Source organism: Thamnophis elegans, chromosome 14 (genome assembly GCF_009769535.1).
Source record: "Thamnophis elegans isolate rThaEle1 chromosome 14, rThaEle1.pri, whole genome shotgun sequence".
In the NCBI taxonomy this organism is placed as follows: Eukaryota; Metazoa; Chordata; class Lepidosauria; order Squamata; family Colubridae; genus Thamnophis; species Thamnophis elegans.
Window position 1 is genome coordinate 35,845,107 of NC_045554.1, and position 13,458 is coordinate 35,858,564.

Here is a 13,458-nt window from a genome sequence, read left to right on the forward strand (position 1 = left end):
CTCTTGTGGAAAGTTTATAGTTAAGTCGAAGAAGCCTTTGAAGATAGTTAATAGTGAGACATGACAGGATGGAGAGCAAGACAGTTTTTTTTACAAACATAATAAAATTTATGCCCTAATTCAGGTACCTTTTTCTTGTTTTGGCCAAACTATCTTTCAAAACAATCATGAATGTATACTTACAAGCACCGGAGAAGGGACTTTGAACAATGATTGTTTAATGAGCCAGTCTTCATAAAGCTGATGAATAGCTTCTAAATATTCCTATCCAGAGGAGGAAAAAAGAAGGATGATCAGTTTTTGTTTTTTTAACAAGACACAAAAATACTTTGATTAATTTGACGGTTCAAATCCCTAGTGCCCCATAATGGAATGAGTTCTTGTTACTTGTCCCAGTCTGCCAACCTAGCAATTCAAAAGCACATAAAAATGCAAGTAGAAAAATAGGGACCACTTTGGTGGGAAGATAACAACGTTCCGTGTGCTGTCAGTGTTAGTAATGCCGGCCACATGACCATGGAGATGTCTTCGGACAGCACTGGCTCTTCAGCTTTGAAACGAAGATGAGCACCACCCCCTAGAGCAGTGGTAGTCAACCTGGTTCCTAACACCCACTAGTTCCAGCTTTCATGGTGGGCAGTAGGGATTTGCTGTAGCTCTGCTTTGTAAAGTTACTTCTGTACTTTATAAATCACCATTACTGTGGAACCAGTGGGTGGTTATAAAATTTTACTACTAACAGAGATACAAAAGTGGGCAGTAGGTATAAAAAGGTTGACTATCCCTGCCCTAGAGTATGTGCAAGAGGAACATTTACCTTTACCTAATCATGATTTGTGTTCTGTAGGAGCAAAAGGTAGAATAGTTGCAATTAAGAGCCAAATATCTGATTTAAGTTGCAACAGGACAACCAGATTTGGGAAGGGGGCTGGGTAGGAGACCTGGATCTCGTTTATCTAAGACCGTGATGAAGCTCCCACAACTTCTGAAGGCAAGCTGTTCCATTGGTTGATTGTTCTCATTGCCAGAAAAATTCTCCTTATTTCCAGGTTGAATCTCTCCTTGATCAGTTTCCATCCATTATTCCTTCTCTGGCCTTCAGGTACTTTGCAAAATGGCTTGACCCCCTCCTCTCTGTGGCAGCCCATCAAATATTGGAACACTGCTATCATGTCTCCCCTAGTCCTTCTCTTCATTAGACCAGCCATGCCCAGTTCCTGCAACAGTTCTTCATATGTTTTAGCCTCCAGTCCCCCCCTAATCATCCTGGTTGCTCCTCTCTGCAATCTTTCTAGAGTCTCAACATCCTTTTTAATAGTGTGGTGACCACAACTGGATGCAGTATTCTAGCTGTGGTCTTACTAAGGCTTTATAGAGTGGTATTAGTACCTCACTTAATCTTAAATATCCAAAAGAGACCATCGTGACCTCAAAACGATGGTTACATGGATCAGGATACCGCTGCACAAATGCCACACTTCCACCATGATGTCTGATGGAAGAACTAAAGTTGCATCATCTCTGTGATGACATCATGTATAAGTTGACATTTGACCCCCCTGCCCCAGTGGATGCTTATGACCATCTTGTTACTGGGACTGAAGACTTTTGATTCTTCTTCCAACCAACCAAATTGTAATCTTCCCCAAAATTAAAAGATCTCCTCCTTACCATGGGAATTACTTTTTCCTCTTGCCTGCATCTCCGCTTGAGTCTCTGGTAACACATGCCAGGAGAGGTCTGTAGGTAAACTGCATTAAACCATTATAGTTTAGAACTGTTAAGGATACAAGGGCAGTTTCAATCGTTTCATTTCTGATTGGCATCATGCTGGAGAATCTTATGTTAGTCTCCAAGACTCAAATTACCGAAATTATCGGAAGCCACGAAACCTCCCCATCCCTGAAGAATCAATAGAGGTGTTTACCTATCAGATCAACTGACACATCCATATTCTTGATGATCCAGTCAAACCATTCAGTCAGGATGACATAATCTACTTCTGGCATTTTCCCACTGCAATAAATATAGGAGAATGATCTGAGGAGGCATCCAGTGTTGGGACTCAAATTTTAAAAAGATTGTCCACAGTTCAGTTTCTCATCTTCCTATTGTCAACCGGTGACTGCTAATCTTTCTCATCTTCATCATCACAACTTGTACACTGGCCCGATCTGCCTCTAAAAGTCATCACCAAGATCTCCTATCTGATTGTCAAAATCTCAGCCTGTCTACAGTGGTGTGGGTGCTTACAGGTAGTCCTCATTTTAAAGATGTTGACAGGGACTAGCAATTCCATAACTATGTGGTGTGATGTCACGTGATTGCATCATCTTGTGACGGCAGTTGGGGCAGTCCCAACTGCCATTGTTAGGTGAATCCCACACAATCATAACATCTTATGGTCACATCGCTGCCGTTTGCAACTTCCCGCTGGCTTCCCCATTGACTTTGCATGAAGTTTGCTTTCTCCTGAGATGATGATTCTTTTGTCTGTGTGTGTCAGGTAGGACATTCTCACAGTCAAGTCAGCTTGACGTCAGCATTCCAAGTAATGCACCCCTAGAAAGCAGAACTCCAAGGCAGGCAAAATCCTCAAAGTACAATTTATTCAATACATCAAATTGACACAAGTGGTGAAAGCCAACTCTGAAAGTTCCCACGGCTTTCACCTAATTAAAAAGTAAAAGTATCCCCTTTCCCCCAAGTCACTGGTCATGCTGTCCGATCGAGGTGCTGGCCGGTTGCTTGGTTACTTCACTCCTCCTCTGGCCAGCCCCCTAGGAGAATGTCTTTGTTTCCCATGAGAAAACTTTTATTGTTTTGGCTACAAAACCCCATCTAACTATTTCCCCCCTCTTTCTGTTGTGTGGCAACCCTGAAGCCTCCGAGATGGCTTCAGCCAGGTTCCCTTCAGGGTTGACAATTAGTTTACTAGTCTAGACCACTGAAAATCTCTTCTGCAGGGACTAAGCAGGCACAACCTTGTTCAGCTTTTTGCAGGTCAGCCAACATCTGCTACTTTCTACCTGTCTACCACCTCCCTTAAGTCAAGCTCAACTCCTGATGCCTTCATATAGGTACATTCTTATCTTTTATTTCACAAAAGTACAGAAGCAATTCACTACTTCCTTCTTCTCAGTATGTTCACAACTTCTCAGTCTAGCCAACAATCCTGTATTTTCTAGTTGTCTTCATCCAAGTTGAAGGGCTGCCCCATTTTACTTATCTTTGAGAATCAGTGTATATATCTCTCCTCACTTCTGTATATTTCTACCTCAGCCACTCCATTTTTACGACCCTGCAATCTCATAATTTGGGCTAGAATTGGGGGTGACTGGACAGAGCTGAGCGTTTACTGGCTGGATGCCCTTCCTGACATCTATGTGGAGTTCACAGCATTTTTTTTCCTTTGTGCCCTAGGAGAGAAACATCTGCCGCTACCTTGGATTGAACTCTCAATCTTCCGAATGGGAGGCGAGTGTCTTCACTGCTAGGCCACCACATCACTGTATTTCTACCTCAATGACAATCGAACCAAAATATTTTAATGTAATGTATCTGATATGTTTTCAGTAATCATTCACTGGAACAAGTTCAACATTCATATGAATCAGTTCGGTGTTGCCTGGTTACTACACAAGGACTGTATGCAGGAGAGCACATGGAGCACATGGGAGGTAATTCCTGCGCTTTCACCAGCTTTCTCCTCCATAACTAACCAGAGCATACAGTATACAACCGTGGTTTGTTTATTATAGTTCAGGTTTAAATAATACAAAAGAACGAACTTAATTTCATAAAAATAGGGTAGAGAGACCTTCACGTTTCTAGGTTCTATCGTATCTTAAGACTTAAAATCAAAAATTTCATCAAAAAAGCACAACAAAGAATGTTCTTTCTGCGCTAACTCAGAAAGCTCGAACTGCCCAAGGAGCAACTGCTGATTCTGTTCTACAGAGGAATTATTGACTCTGTCATCTACACCTCCATAACTATCTGGTTTGGCTCTGCAAACAAGCAAGACAGACACAGAATTCAGAGGATAATTAGAACTGCAGAAAAACCAGTTGCTACCAACCTGCTTTCCACTGAGGATCTGTATATGCAGGAGTCAAAAAGAGGGCTGTGCAAATAAATACAGACCCCTCACATCCTGGACATAAATTGTTTCAACTTCTACCCTCAAAACGACGCTATAGAGCACTGCACACCAGAACAACTAGACCCAAGGACATTTTTCCTCTGAATGCCATCATTCTTCTAAACAACTAATTCCCACAACACTATCACATTACCTATTGAGACTGTATTACCATTATTCTTCTCTTCCTTCCTAGTACCTATCTCTTCCCACTTAAGATTATAACCATGTTGCTTGCATCTTTACATATTATAGTGTTTTGTTTCCTAGTATAATTTGATTCCTTATTAGTAACCCATGACTATTACTAAGTGTTGTATCTTATGATTCTTGATGATTGTATTCTACTTTATTTTTCTTCATGTACAATGAGAGCATATACACCAAAGACAAATTCCTTGTGTGGCCAATCACACTTGGCCAATAAAGAATTCTGTTCTGTTCTGTTCTGTTCTGTCCTGTCCTGTCCTATCCTATCCTATCCTATTCTATACTATACTATACCTTCCACCCAATCCAACAATTAGCAAAACTATATCCAATATGCACATGCAAAAAAGGCAGTAATGTAACTTCTTCAAAGTCATACACAAATAGCAATCAAGACAGATGCAGTGGTCGCTACATCGTATTACTTCAGCAATTGGGATAAAAGAGACCCAAAAGGTATCGTACCATCATATCTGCACCTTTGTTCAAGAGACTCTGTAGCAGAGATGCCACCTTGTGGATTCTCTTTTCCCTCCCGTATTTCAGAAGGAAAAAATCTAGTTTGGCTGGATGTTTATTCACAGTGCAAAAAAATAATGGCAAGACAAATCGAAAAGATACTGCAAGACGAGTAGCAGCCGCCAGCCTGCCTTACTCAGTCAATGTGCAACTGCCAATTTGACGGTGATTTGGCCGTGTTCCTGAGCTTTTTTCAGAATGAATAATATATGAAGCCACTCTCTTAAAAAGCACGCTCTGAACCGTACCTGCGATATAAGTTCTCCACAAAAATGTACTTTGCGCTGTGAATTGACCTCTCCATCATTCTTATGGGAGAAATCTGCAAATTAAATGCCAAAAGCCATTTAGGATGGATAGACGAGTGGACAGACAGACACACAGATTGTTAGCTATTCAAGGGGAGGGGGAGATTAGCTGTTCTGCAGCATCCACTGGACTACACATTCCTATTGGAAATGAGATTTTTTTTCTCTTTATTTATTCCCTTGAACTTTATTTAACTTCGGCAAGGCCTTTACAAAGCCTGCAACGTTAGGTTTCAATCCTTTCATTCAAGAACTCAAACTGTAATTCTCTCTCTTCCTATTTTCCCCACATTGATCAGCCAAGGTAGAAGGCTGAAGTGAAGGAGACAGATCCAAAATTACCCATTTAGAATCCATGGCAGAGACGGGATTTGAACCAGGGTCTCCCTATTATCTTTCCAGAATCTTGACTATGAGGGTCACACTGGCTCTTAATACAGGTAGTCTTCAACTTACAACCATTCATTTACTGAAGTTACAACCTCAGTGATGAAAGTCTTTGACCAGTTTTCACAACTATTGCAGCATTCTCGTGGTCACAATTTGGCCACCCGGCAACTGGCATGTATTTGCCACGTCCCAGGGTTGTGTGATCGCCTTTTGCAACCTTCTGACAAGCAAAGTCAATGGGAAAGTCAGACTCGCATCACAACTGCAAGGATTCACTTATCAAGTGTGGCAAGAAAGGTTGTAAAGTGGGGGCAAAATGAACTTAACATAACTATGTAGAAGTTAGCTGCAGAAATGTTGGAGGTCAGTTGGGGTCGTAAGTTGAGGACTACCTACATTGGGATTCTAGTTACTACCTTTTAAAACATACCATTGGTTTTGTATGTTGGTCCAACATAGTCAACTGCACGTAAGTCTGTAATGTCATCCCCCACCGGGTTGCATCTTGATACATTAAGCCCTGCCATTGGGGAGAAAACAATAAGACTATATTCAAGGGAGTGGAGTGGAAGAGGAGTGGAGTGAAGGGGAGGAGAAGGAAGGGAAGGGAAGAGAAGGGGGAAGGGGAAGGGGAGAGAAGAGAAGAGTTGTTGCAATATTAGGTACATGAGCACATATAGTTCCAAATCCTCCAATATTTATTTAATTTCTTCTCCCCAATGGGAAGGATTTACTAAGCATAATCAGTTCTCAATGGGACACTGGCCACCAACGAAAAATTGTGACTCATATCTTCCTTTGGGCCTAAATGTATTTTTGGTTTCAAAAGGACCAGCACTTAAAATTGAGACCTACTATTTTCTTTTTAAAAACGCTTGAAATTCATTACCAAATTACAAAGAGGAAGTACAGCATATGCTTGGAATATCTTATCATAGTGAATCATATCAGCAACCCTATTGGGAAAAAGTCTAAATCATAACTTTTGAATTTAGAGAATCAGCATATTTTCTGGGGTTAGACAAGGGTAGTTCAGTTTTATTTTCTCACTATAATTCAAGGCCTTTCAAGCAGTTAAAACAATTAATGTGGAAAATAAGTCCAGGAGCTTCATTCTAGAAACTTACCAGAGGATTGTGTCCACGGACATTCCTCCATTTAGATACTGGTTCTGTCAACACCTGGGTTGAAAGTTTTAAAAAATAATCAGTGCAATACAGAAAATTTCAGTTTACTTCTCTGAACCTATACTAGAGAAACAATCAAGAAATGTAGAAGATTAGCATCTAGTACCCTTAGACAGAAAGCATGCAAAGTATGTAAGCTTCTATATGACTGACTGCTTTGCCAAAGACCAAGATTCTCTTACGATTCTCTTATGTTCTTTCACTACTACGTGAAACTACTAGCCAAAAAATATGTATATTAGTGGTTTTCAACCAGTGGTCTGCACACCTGGGGAGGGGGGGATGTCATCATAGGGGGTCCACAAAGGCTTGAAGAAATGTCATTTAAATCTTGTTTTAAGTCTTAAGGGTCCATGCTCCGTGGCCACAAAAGGTATTTAAAAGGGTTGTGTTGTGAAGACAAGGTTGAGAACCCCTGATTTGTGATCTTTTCATTGTTTCATCAGCTATGTTTTTGTCTCTGCTTTGTGTTTCTAATTTTGCAGTGTTGAAAGGAGTTTTGTCTTAATTTATTTATTCAATTAAAAAAAACATTTTTTTTTATTTTTGCTACACCTTCTTTAACTTCGCTTTCTGAACATCCAGTCAGCCTTTTCAATCCTCCCACCGTTATCATGTAGAAATTTAACACAAGGACTTTCTACAGTGATCCAAGCTGATATTTATCAAGTTTCAGAAGCAGTGCAGCAATAGGCAACTTCTGAAATTGGCATACAGTGACACAGAGATGGGTTTAGACCAGGTTCAGTCTCCCAGATACCAGTTAGCAACTGAGTCCACTTTTTCCAAAAACAGGTATGGATTACGAAGCAAAATGCCATTCAAATTATAAAAGCTCACCCCTTTTATTATAGTTTATAAAGCTGCAGCCTGTTTTCACCAAGACTTTTTGGGTGCTATGGATTTTGTGGAATTGAGTTTTACAAATGAATTATTTTATGACATTTTTGTAATCTGCCCTGAAGCATTGAAAGTGAGTCATATAAAGTAGTTTCAAGGGGGGGACAGCAACATTTCTGGAACTCTCTCTATATAAAATATATGTAATATAAAATATTTCATAGGGCAGGAATGTCACTAAACATGTGAACCGTAATCCTGATCCTATTTGTTTTCAATCACATGAAACACACTTAGAATATGAAGAAACTCAAGGAGCCGCAATGCTGCTTCACCTCAATGCCAGTGTTTTTAGCGAAATAATCCAGGCAGGTTGTTTTCCCGCTAGCAATGTTCCCCTCGATGCAGATCTGATGAAAACAGAAAGAAAGAACGAAATCCTGATTAAGGCTGGAGCGTGATGAAATGACAGCAGGTGAACAAGCTTAATGGTGTGATGCTCAAATTCGGCAGAAAGTTAGAACTCTTTCAATGTGAAAAATCTAGAGGGCTTTGTTTTCTCTCTCTGCATAAGTGAAAAACCCTCCCCAAATCCACATTGTAAATCACCACATAATCGTGTTACTCCGTTTAAGCCATCTTATAGGTGTCGTTATATATACACCCTTAAACCCTTTGCTGAAAGAATATCGTTTTCTACCATGCTGTAGAGAGCCATGGAATGGTCTTGAAGGAACTACTCAAAAGTTCTTACAGAAACAAGAGCAGACACATTCTTTAAGCCTTGGGAAAGGAGAAAGTATTAGGTAGATACGGCCATACTCCGTTTTCACTGGCAGAAGCACTGTGGGCCAATCATTCAGGCTAGTTCAGGCTAGTTCCTTCCCCACACTCTGAAGTACAAGGAGGAGAAGTAAAATACAACCTAACTTTCTAGTAAAGGTAAAGGTTCTCCTCGCACATATGTGCTAGTCATTCCCGACTCTAGGGGGCGGTGCTCATCTCTGTTACAAAGCCAAAGAGCCAGCGCTCTCCCAAGACGTCTCCATGGTCATGTGGCCGACATGAGTAAACGCTGACGCCGCAGGGAATGCTGTTACCTTCCCACCAAAGGTGGTTCCTATTGTTCTACTTGCATTTTTACATGCTTTCAAACTGCTAGGTTGACAGAAGTTTCTACTTACAGCCTATTGATTCACAACCAATTCACAATCCGATTCTGTTGCTATACAAATTCAAGGCCCAGGACCAGATCCAGCCCGCACGGTACTTAGATCTGGCACATGGGGGTCACCCTGGAAATAGTGAATGATTGGCCCACAGTGCTTCTGCCAGTGAAAACGGAGTGTGGGAGGGCTGTGTGGGAGGGCCTCCTTGGCTCTGTTTTCATTGGCACAGAGTGGCAAGTGGCCGTGGCAGCCAAAAACAGAGCTCAGGAGCCCGTTTTCATTGGTAGAGCGCTCAGGCCAACACAGGCGCCCCCGACACGAGTGACATTGAGCTGACCACACCCACCCTGGCCACACCCACCCCAGTCCCCCCCCCCCCCCAGGTCAAACTCAACTCTGATACGGCCCTCAATGAAATTGAGTTTGACACCCCTGGCCTAATATTATTTCAATAAAGCTTTGTTCTACCCTTTTTGTGGAGTCAGGTTTCCCAGTCTGGATAAATTCAAAAAACTGATACATCAAATATCAAATAAAAAGGGTAGCACAAAATCCATGCAATCATGCTATTAATCAAGCGAGCGAGCATGAACTATCGGTTTCCAGTCACCGCAATTAGGATTTCAATAAAGGACTTCACCTATTCTTTCCATCTGCAGACTGTATGCCCCAATTCTTTTTAAAACATACTACATATATATTGTTGTTATTCTCCTTTATAGTATCCAACAAAAAGATTTGCAAGTCTGCATTCAGAAATGCATAGTAATTGTTTTCATTACTGTTTCATTAATGCAGTATGGGGGAGGGGGGTTCATACTTACAACTGTCTTCTTTTTTTCTCCATTTGCCAGGCGCTTATCTGTAAAAGAAAACAAAGGCATTCAGCTGGAAGAGTAATTGGTGCTGGTAATCAGTTGAAATATTAGTAATGCTACAAAGGAAAGGGAAATATAGTATTAAGGCTATTTTATGGAAGACTATAGAAACAGCAATCATGGAGGAATGGGTTGTGAAGATAGCAGAAATGGCTAAATTAACTTGTTTTAATTGTTAATTCTGACAGTCTAAAGTTGAATCTAGACAAGAACTTGTTTAAGGAGAAAACAACAATTACTGTTGTTTAAAAGAACTGGAAACCGCTTATGGACTTTTTGCTGCATATGAATAAAAATGAACTGATGATTTCTGGATGTATTGATTAGAATGATTTGTCTAGGGGAAGAAAGGAACTATGACATGCAATATGGGAGGGAGGACCTGGTAATCATTATGTTTGCAACTGCTGCAAAGAATCAAATTTGCTTAAAGATAAAAGGTTCCCTTCGAACATATGTGCTAGTTGTTCCCGACTCTAGGGGGCGGTGCTCATCTCCATTTCAGAGCCAAAGAGCCAGCACTGTCCGAAGACGTCTCCGTGGTCATGTGGTCGACATGACTAAACGCCAAAGGTGCACGGAACGCTGGAACCTTCGCAGCAAAGGTGATTCCTATTTTTCTACTTGCATTTTTACATGCTTTTGAACTGCTAGGTTGGCAGAATCTGGGACAAGTAATGGGAGCTCAGTCCATTATGTGGCACTAGGGATTCGAACTGCCGAACTTTCTGATCAACAAGCTCAGCGTCTTAGCTTTCTTTCTTGCTATTCTTCTGTTTTCCTTTTACCCTCCGCTATTTCTTCTTCTATTTTTCAATATTTTTTAAAACCTTTGTGAAATCTTCTTTTAATATCAATTATTTAAAAGAAGATGATGATCAAGTATAGGAGATTGAACAGCCTTGCCAGAATCCTAATCAACATTACCACTCATGGCAGAGTTGAATTGCAGGATGTGCTATCATGGTCACTTAATTTGTTCCTTGCAAGTTTCACACGTCACACTAAGCCATGAAGTGGCTTAGTATGACGTGTGGTAAACATGATGTGCAAATCCAGCCAACACAAGGTAGAATTAAACAATTATTTTAGCACAATGTGTGAAAGAAAACATCAAACGTCTTTTCCGTTGCTGGATAGAGAGGAAAAATAAGGCAAAGGCAGGACAGGGGCAGTGTGAATGCAGGTGCCACAAACACACCTGCACAGCACTCCTCACCACACCGGATGCAGACACAAATAGGTACAGGAAGGATGTGGGAAAGGGTAAGATTGTGTAACAGGACCAGGAGTCTCTTGCATCAAAGCAAGGACCAACTGACATATTTACTGAGGAAACAAGAAGAGCCAAAATCACAGACTAGGCCCAGCTCAACGTCTTTGTCAGATGTTGGCCTATTGTCTACCATTCAACACAGGCCTGATTTCATGCGGGATCCTCCTTAAGTCCAGACCTGTGACACTTTCAAGATGAATACGTTTACCATGACATAAGCTTTTGTGCATCAACCTCAGATATGCAGATGATACCAATCTGATGGCAGAAAGTGAAGAGGAACTAAAGAGCCTCTTGATGCGGGTGAAGGAGGAGAGTACAAAAGTTGGCTTGAAACTCAACATTAAGTAAATTGAGATCATGGCATCTGGCCCTCTCAATTCCTGGCAAATAGATGGGGAAGAAATGGAAGTAGTGACAGATTTTATTTTCCTGGACTGCAGATGGGAATGGAAGGCAAGAAATTAAAAGATGCTTGCTTCTGGGGAGGAAAGCTATGGCAAATCTAGACAGCACACTGCCAACAAAAGTGTGTATAGTCAAGGCTATGGTTTTCCCAGTTGCAATGTATGGCTGTGAAAGTTGGACTATAAGAAAGGCTGAGCGCCAAAGAATTTGAACTCTGGTGCTGGAGAAGACTCCTGTGAGTCCCTTGGACTGCAAGGCGATCAAACCGGTCAGTCCTAGAGGAGATCAACCCTGACTGCTCTTTAGAAGGCCAGATCCTGAAGAGGAAACTCCAATACTTTGGCCACCTAATGAGAAGGAAGGACTCCCTGGAGAAGAGCCTAATGCTGGGAACGATTGACTTCAACATAGTCAAGTTATCACAAACATACATACACACACCAAAAAAATAGAAACAAGCAGTGAAGAAATGTCCCAGACTCTTTTCAGACAATAGTTAGAAATTTCAGCTTTCCAATTCAAGGGGTACTAAAACACTATTAGTTCATTTAATGAATTAAATAAACCCGGCAATTTATGCTTCTATTCCCACGTGGTTTTAACCTTTTCCCAGCCAAGATTTTAAACAAAACCAAAGCGAATCTCCGAGCAACATGAACTGCCATAGCTGGCTGGAGAATTCTGGGAGTTGGAAGTCCACAAGTCTTAAAGTTGCCAAGTTTGAAGACATCTGGTGTAGAATCTGCTTGAGTCAGGGGTTGGACTAGACCTAAAAAGGTCCCTTCCAACTCTGTTAATCTGTGTGAACTCAACCCTGGGACCGTTTGCATCTTGCGACGGGCAGCAGCCTAGAAATCTGGCCAACCCCTCCCCCCTCCCAATCCCATCCCGGGAAGGACCCCAAGCCAAGCCAGGCCGGACATACAAGAGGCGTGCTGGGAAGACCCGGCCATGGGGTAGCGTGGATCCTTCGGCGGCGCAGGGCGACGGAGCTCCGAGAAGCCGGCTTTGCAACGGGAGGAAGCCGAGAGAGGCCCAGCCGCCCAGAGCTGCAAGCCAGGCAGCCAGGGACGGGGACGGAGAGATCGCATCCACCACATCGCCCATGTTAGGCCATGCGGGGAGTCCCGCAGGAACCGGAGGGCGGCCGCGTTTGCAAAAGCAGGAAAGAGCAGCTGCCCGGGCCGATGACCCGCTTCCTTCCGTCGCTACAAGCAGCTGCGCTCGCAGACGCCGCGCGCCCTGGGCGCGTGTCCAGCAGCTACGCTTTGCAACGGGGAAAAGGGGGAGGGGGGGAGGAAAGACGCGCAGCTGCGATCCGCGTCAGCCGGCCGCGGCTTCCCCAGATTGGGCAGGGGGTGCTGGGAGTTGTAGTTCAAGTCTTCTAGCCTGGTGTACTAGCAGGGCTTGCAAGCGAATAGAATAGAATAGAATGGGAATACAATAAAATATAATACAATAGAACAGAAAATATAGAATAGAATAGAATAGGACTACTATAGGTCTAGGACTGGAATGGAATAGAATAGAATAGAATGGGAATACAATACAATACAATATAATACAATAGAAGAGAAAATATAGAATAGAATAGAATAGAATAGAATAGAATAGGACTACGGTAGGTCTAGGACTGGAATGGAATAGAATAGAATGGGAATACAATACAATACAATACAATAGAACAGAAAATATAGAATAGAATAGGACTACAGTAAGTCTAGGACTGGACTGGACTGGACTAGAATAGAATAGAATAGAACAGAAAAAATAGAATAGAATAGGATTACAGTAGGTGAGGAATGGAATGGAATAGAATAGAATAGAATAGAAAAGAAAAAATAGAATAGAATAGGACTACAGTAGGTGAGGAATGGAATGGAATAGAATAGAATGCTTTACTGGCCAAGTGTGATTGGACACACAAGGAATTTGTCTTTGGTGCATATGCTCTCAGTGAAGACAAGATATGTTCGTCCAGAATCATAAGGTACAACACTTAATGATAGTCATAGGGTACAAATAAGCAATCAGGAAACCATCGACATCAATATAAATCGTAAGGATACAAGCCACAAAGTTACAGTCCTGCAGTCATAAGGGAGAGAAGATGAGTGATAGGAATGATG

General features: G+C 41.8%; 1 protein-coding gene across 3 annotated transcripts in view; it reads right to left on the reverse strand.

Moving 5' to 3' along the window:
- The window catches only part of TK2 (thymidine kinase 2), a 28,748-nt gene extending 16,125 nt beyond the window's left edge, over positions 1–12,623 (reverse strand). The window contains exons 1-9 of one of the 3 annotated variants that reach the window (XM_032230419.1): positions 12,255–12,622; positions 9,592–9,629; positions 7,934–8,008; positions 6,699–6,752; positions 6,002–6,091; positions 5,122–5,195; positions 1,928–2,016; positions 1,672–1,751; positions 184–264 (exon numbers count right to left, since the gene is read on the reverse strand). In XM_032230419.1, coding sequence (XP_032086310.1) covers positions 184–264; positions 1,672–1,751; positions 1,928–2,016; positions 5,122–5,195; positions 6,002–6,091; positions 6,699–6,752; positions 7,934–8,008; positions 9,592–9,629; positions 12,255–12,429 — 756 coding nt within the window. In that variant the 5' untranslated portion in view covers positions 12,430–12,622. Of the gene's footprint in view, positions 1–183; positions 265–1,671; positions 1,752–1,927; positions 2,017–5,121; positions 5,196–6,001; positions 6,092–6,698; positions 6,753–7,933; positions 8,009–9,591; positions 9,630–12,254 lie in introns of all 3 variants that reach the window. The other 2 variants (XM_032230417.1, XM_032230418.1) reach the window with 2 other exon arrangements.
- Positions 12,624–13,458: the final 835 nt, after the last annotated feature.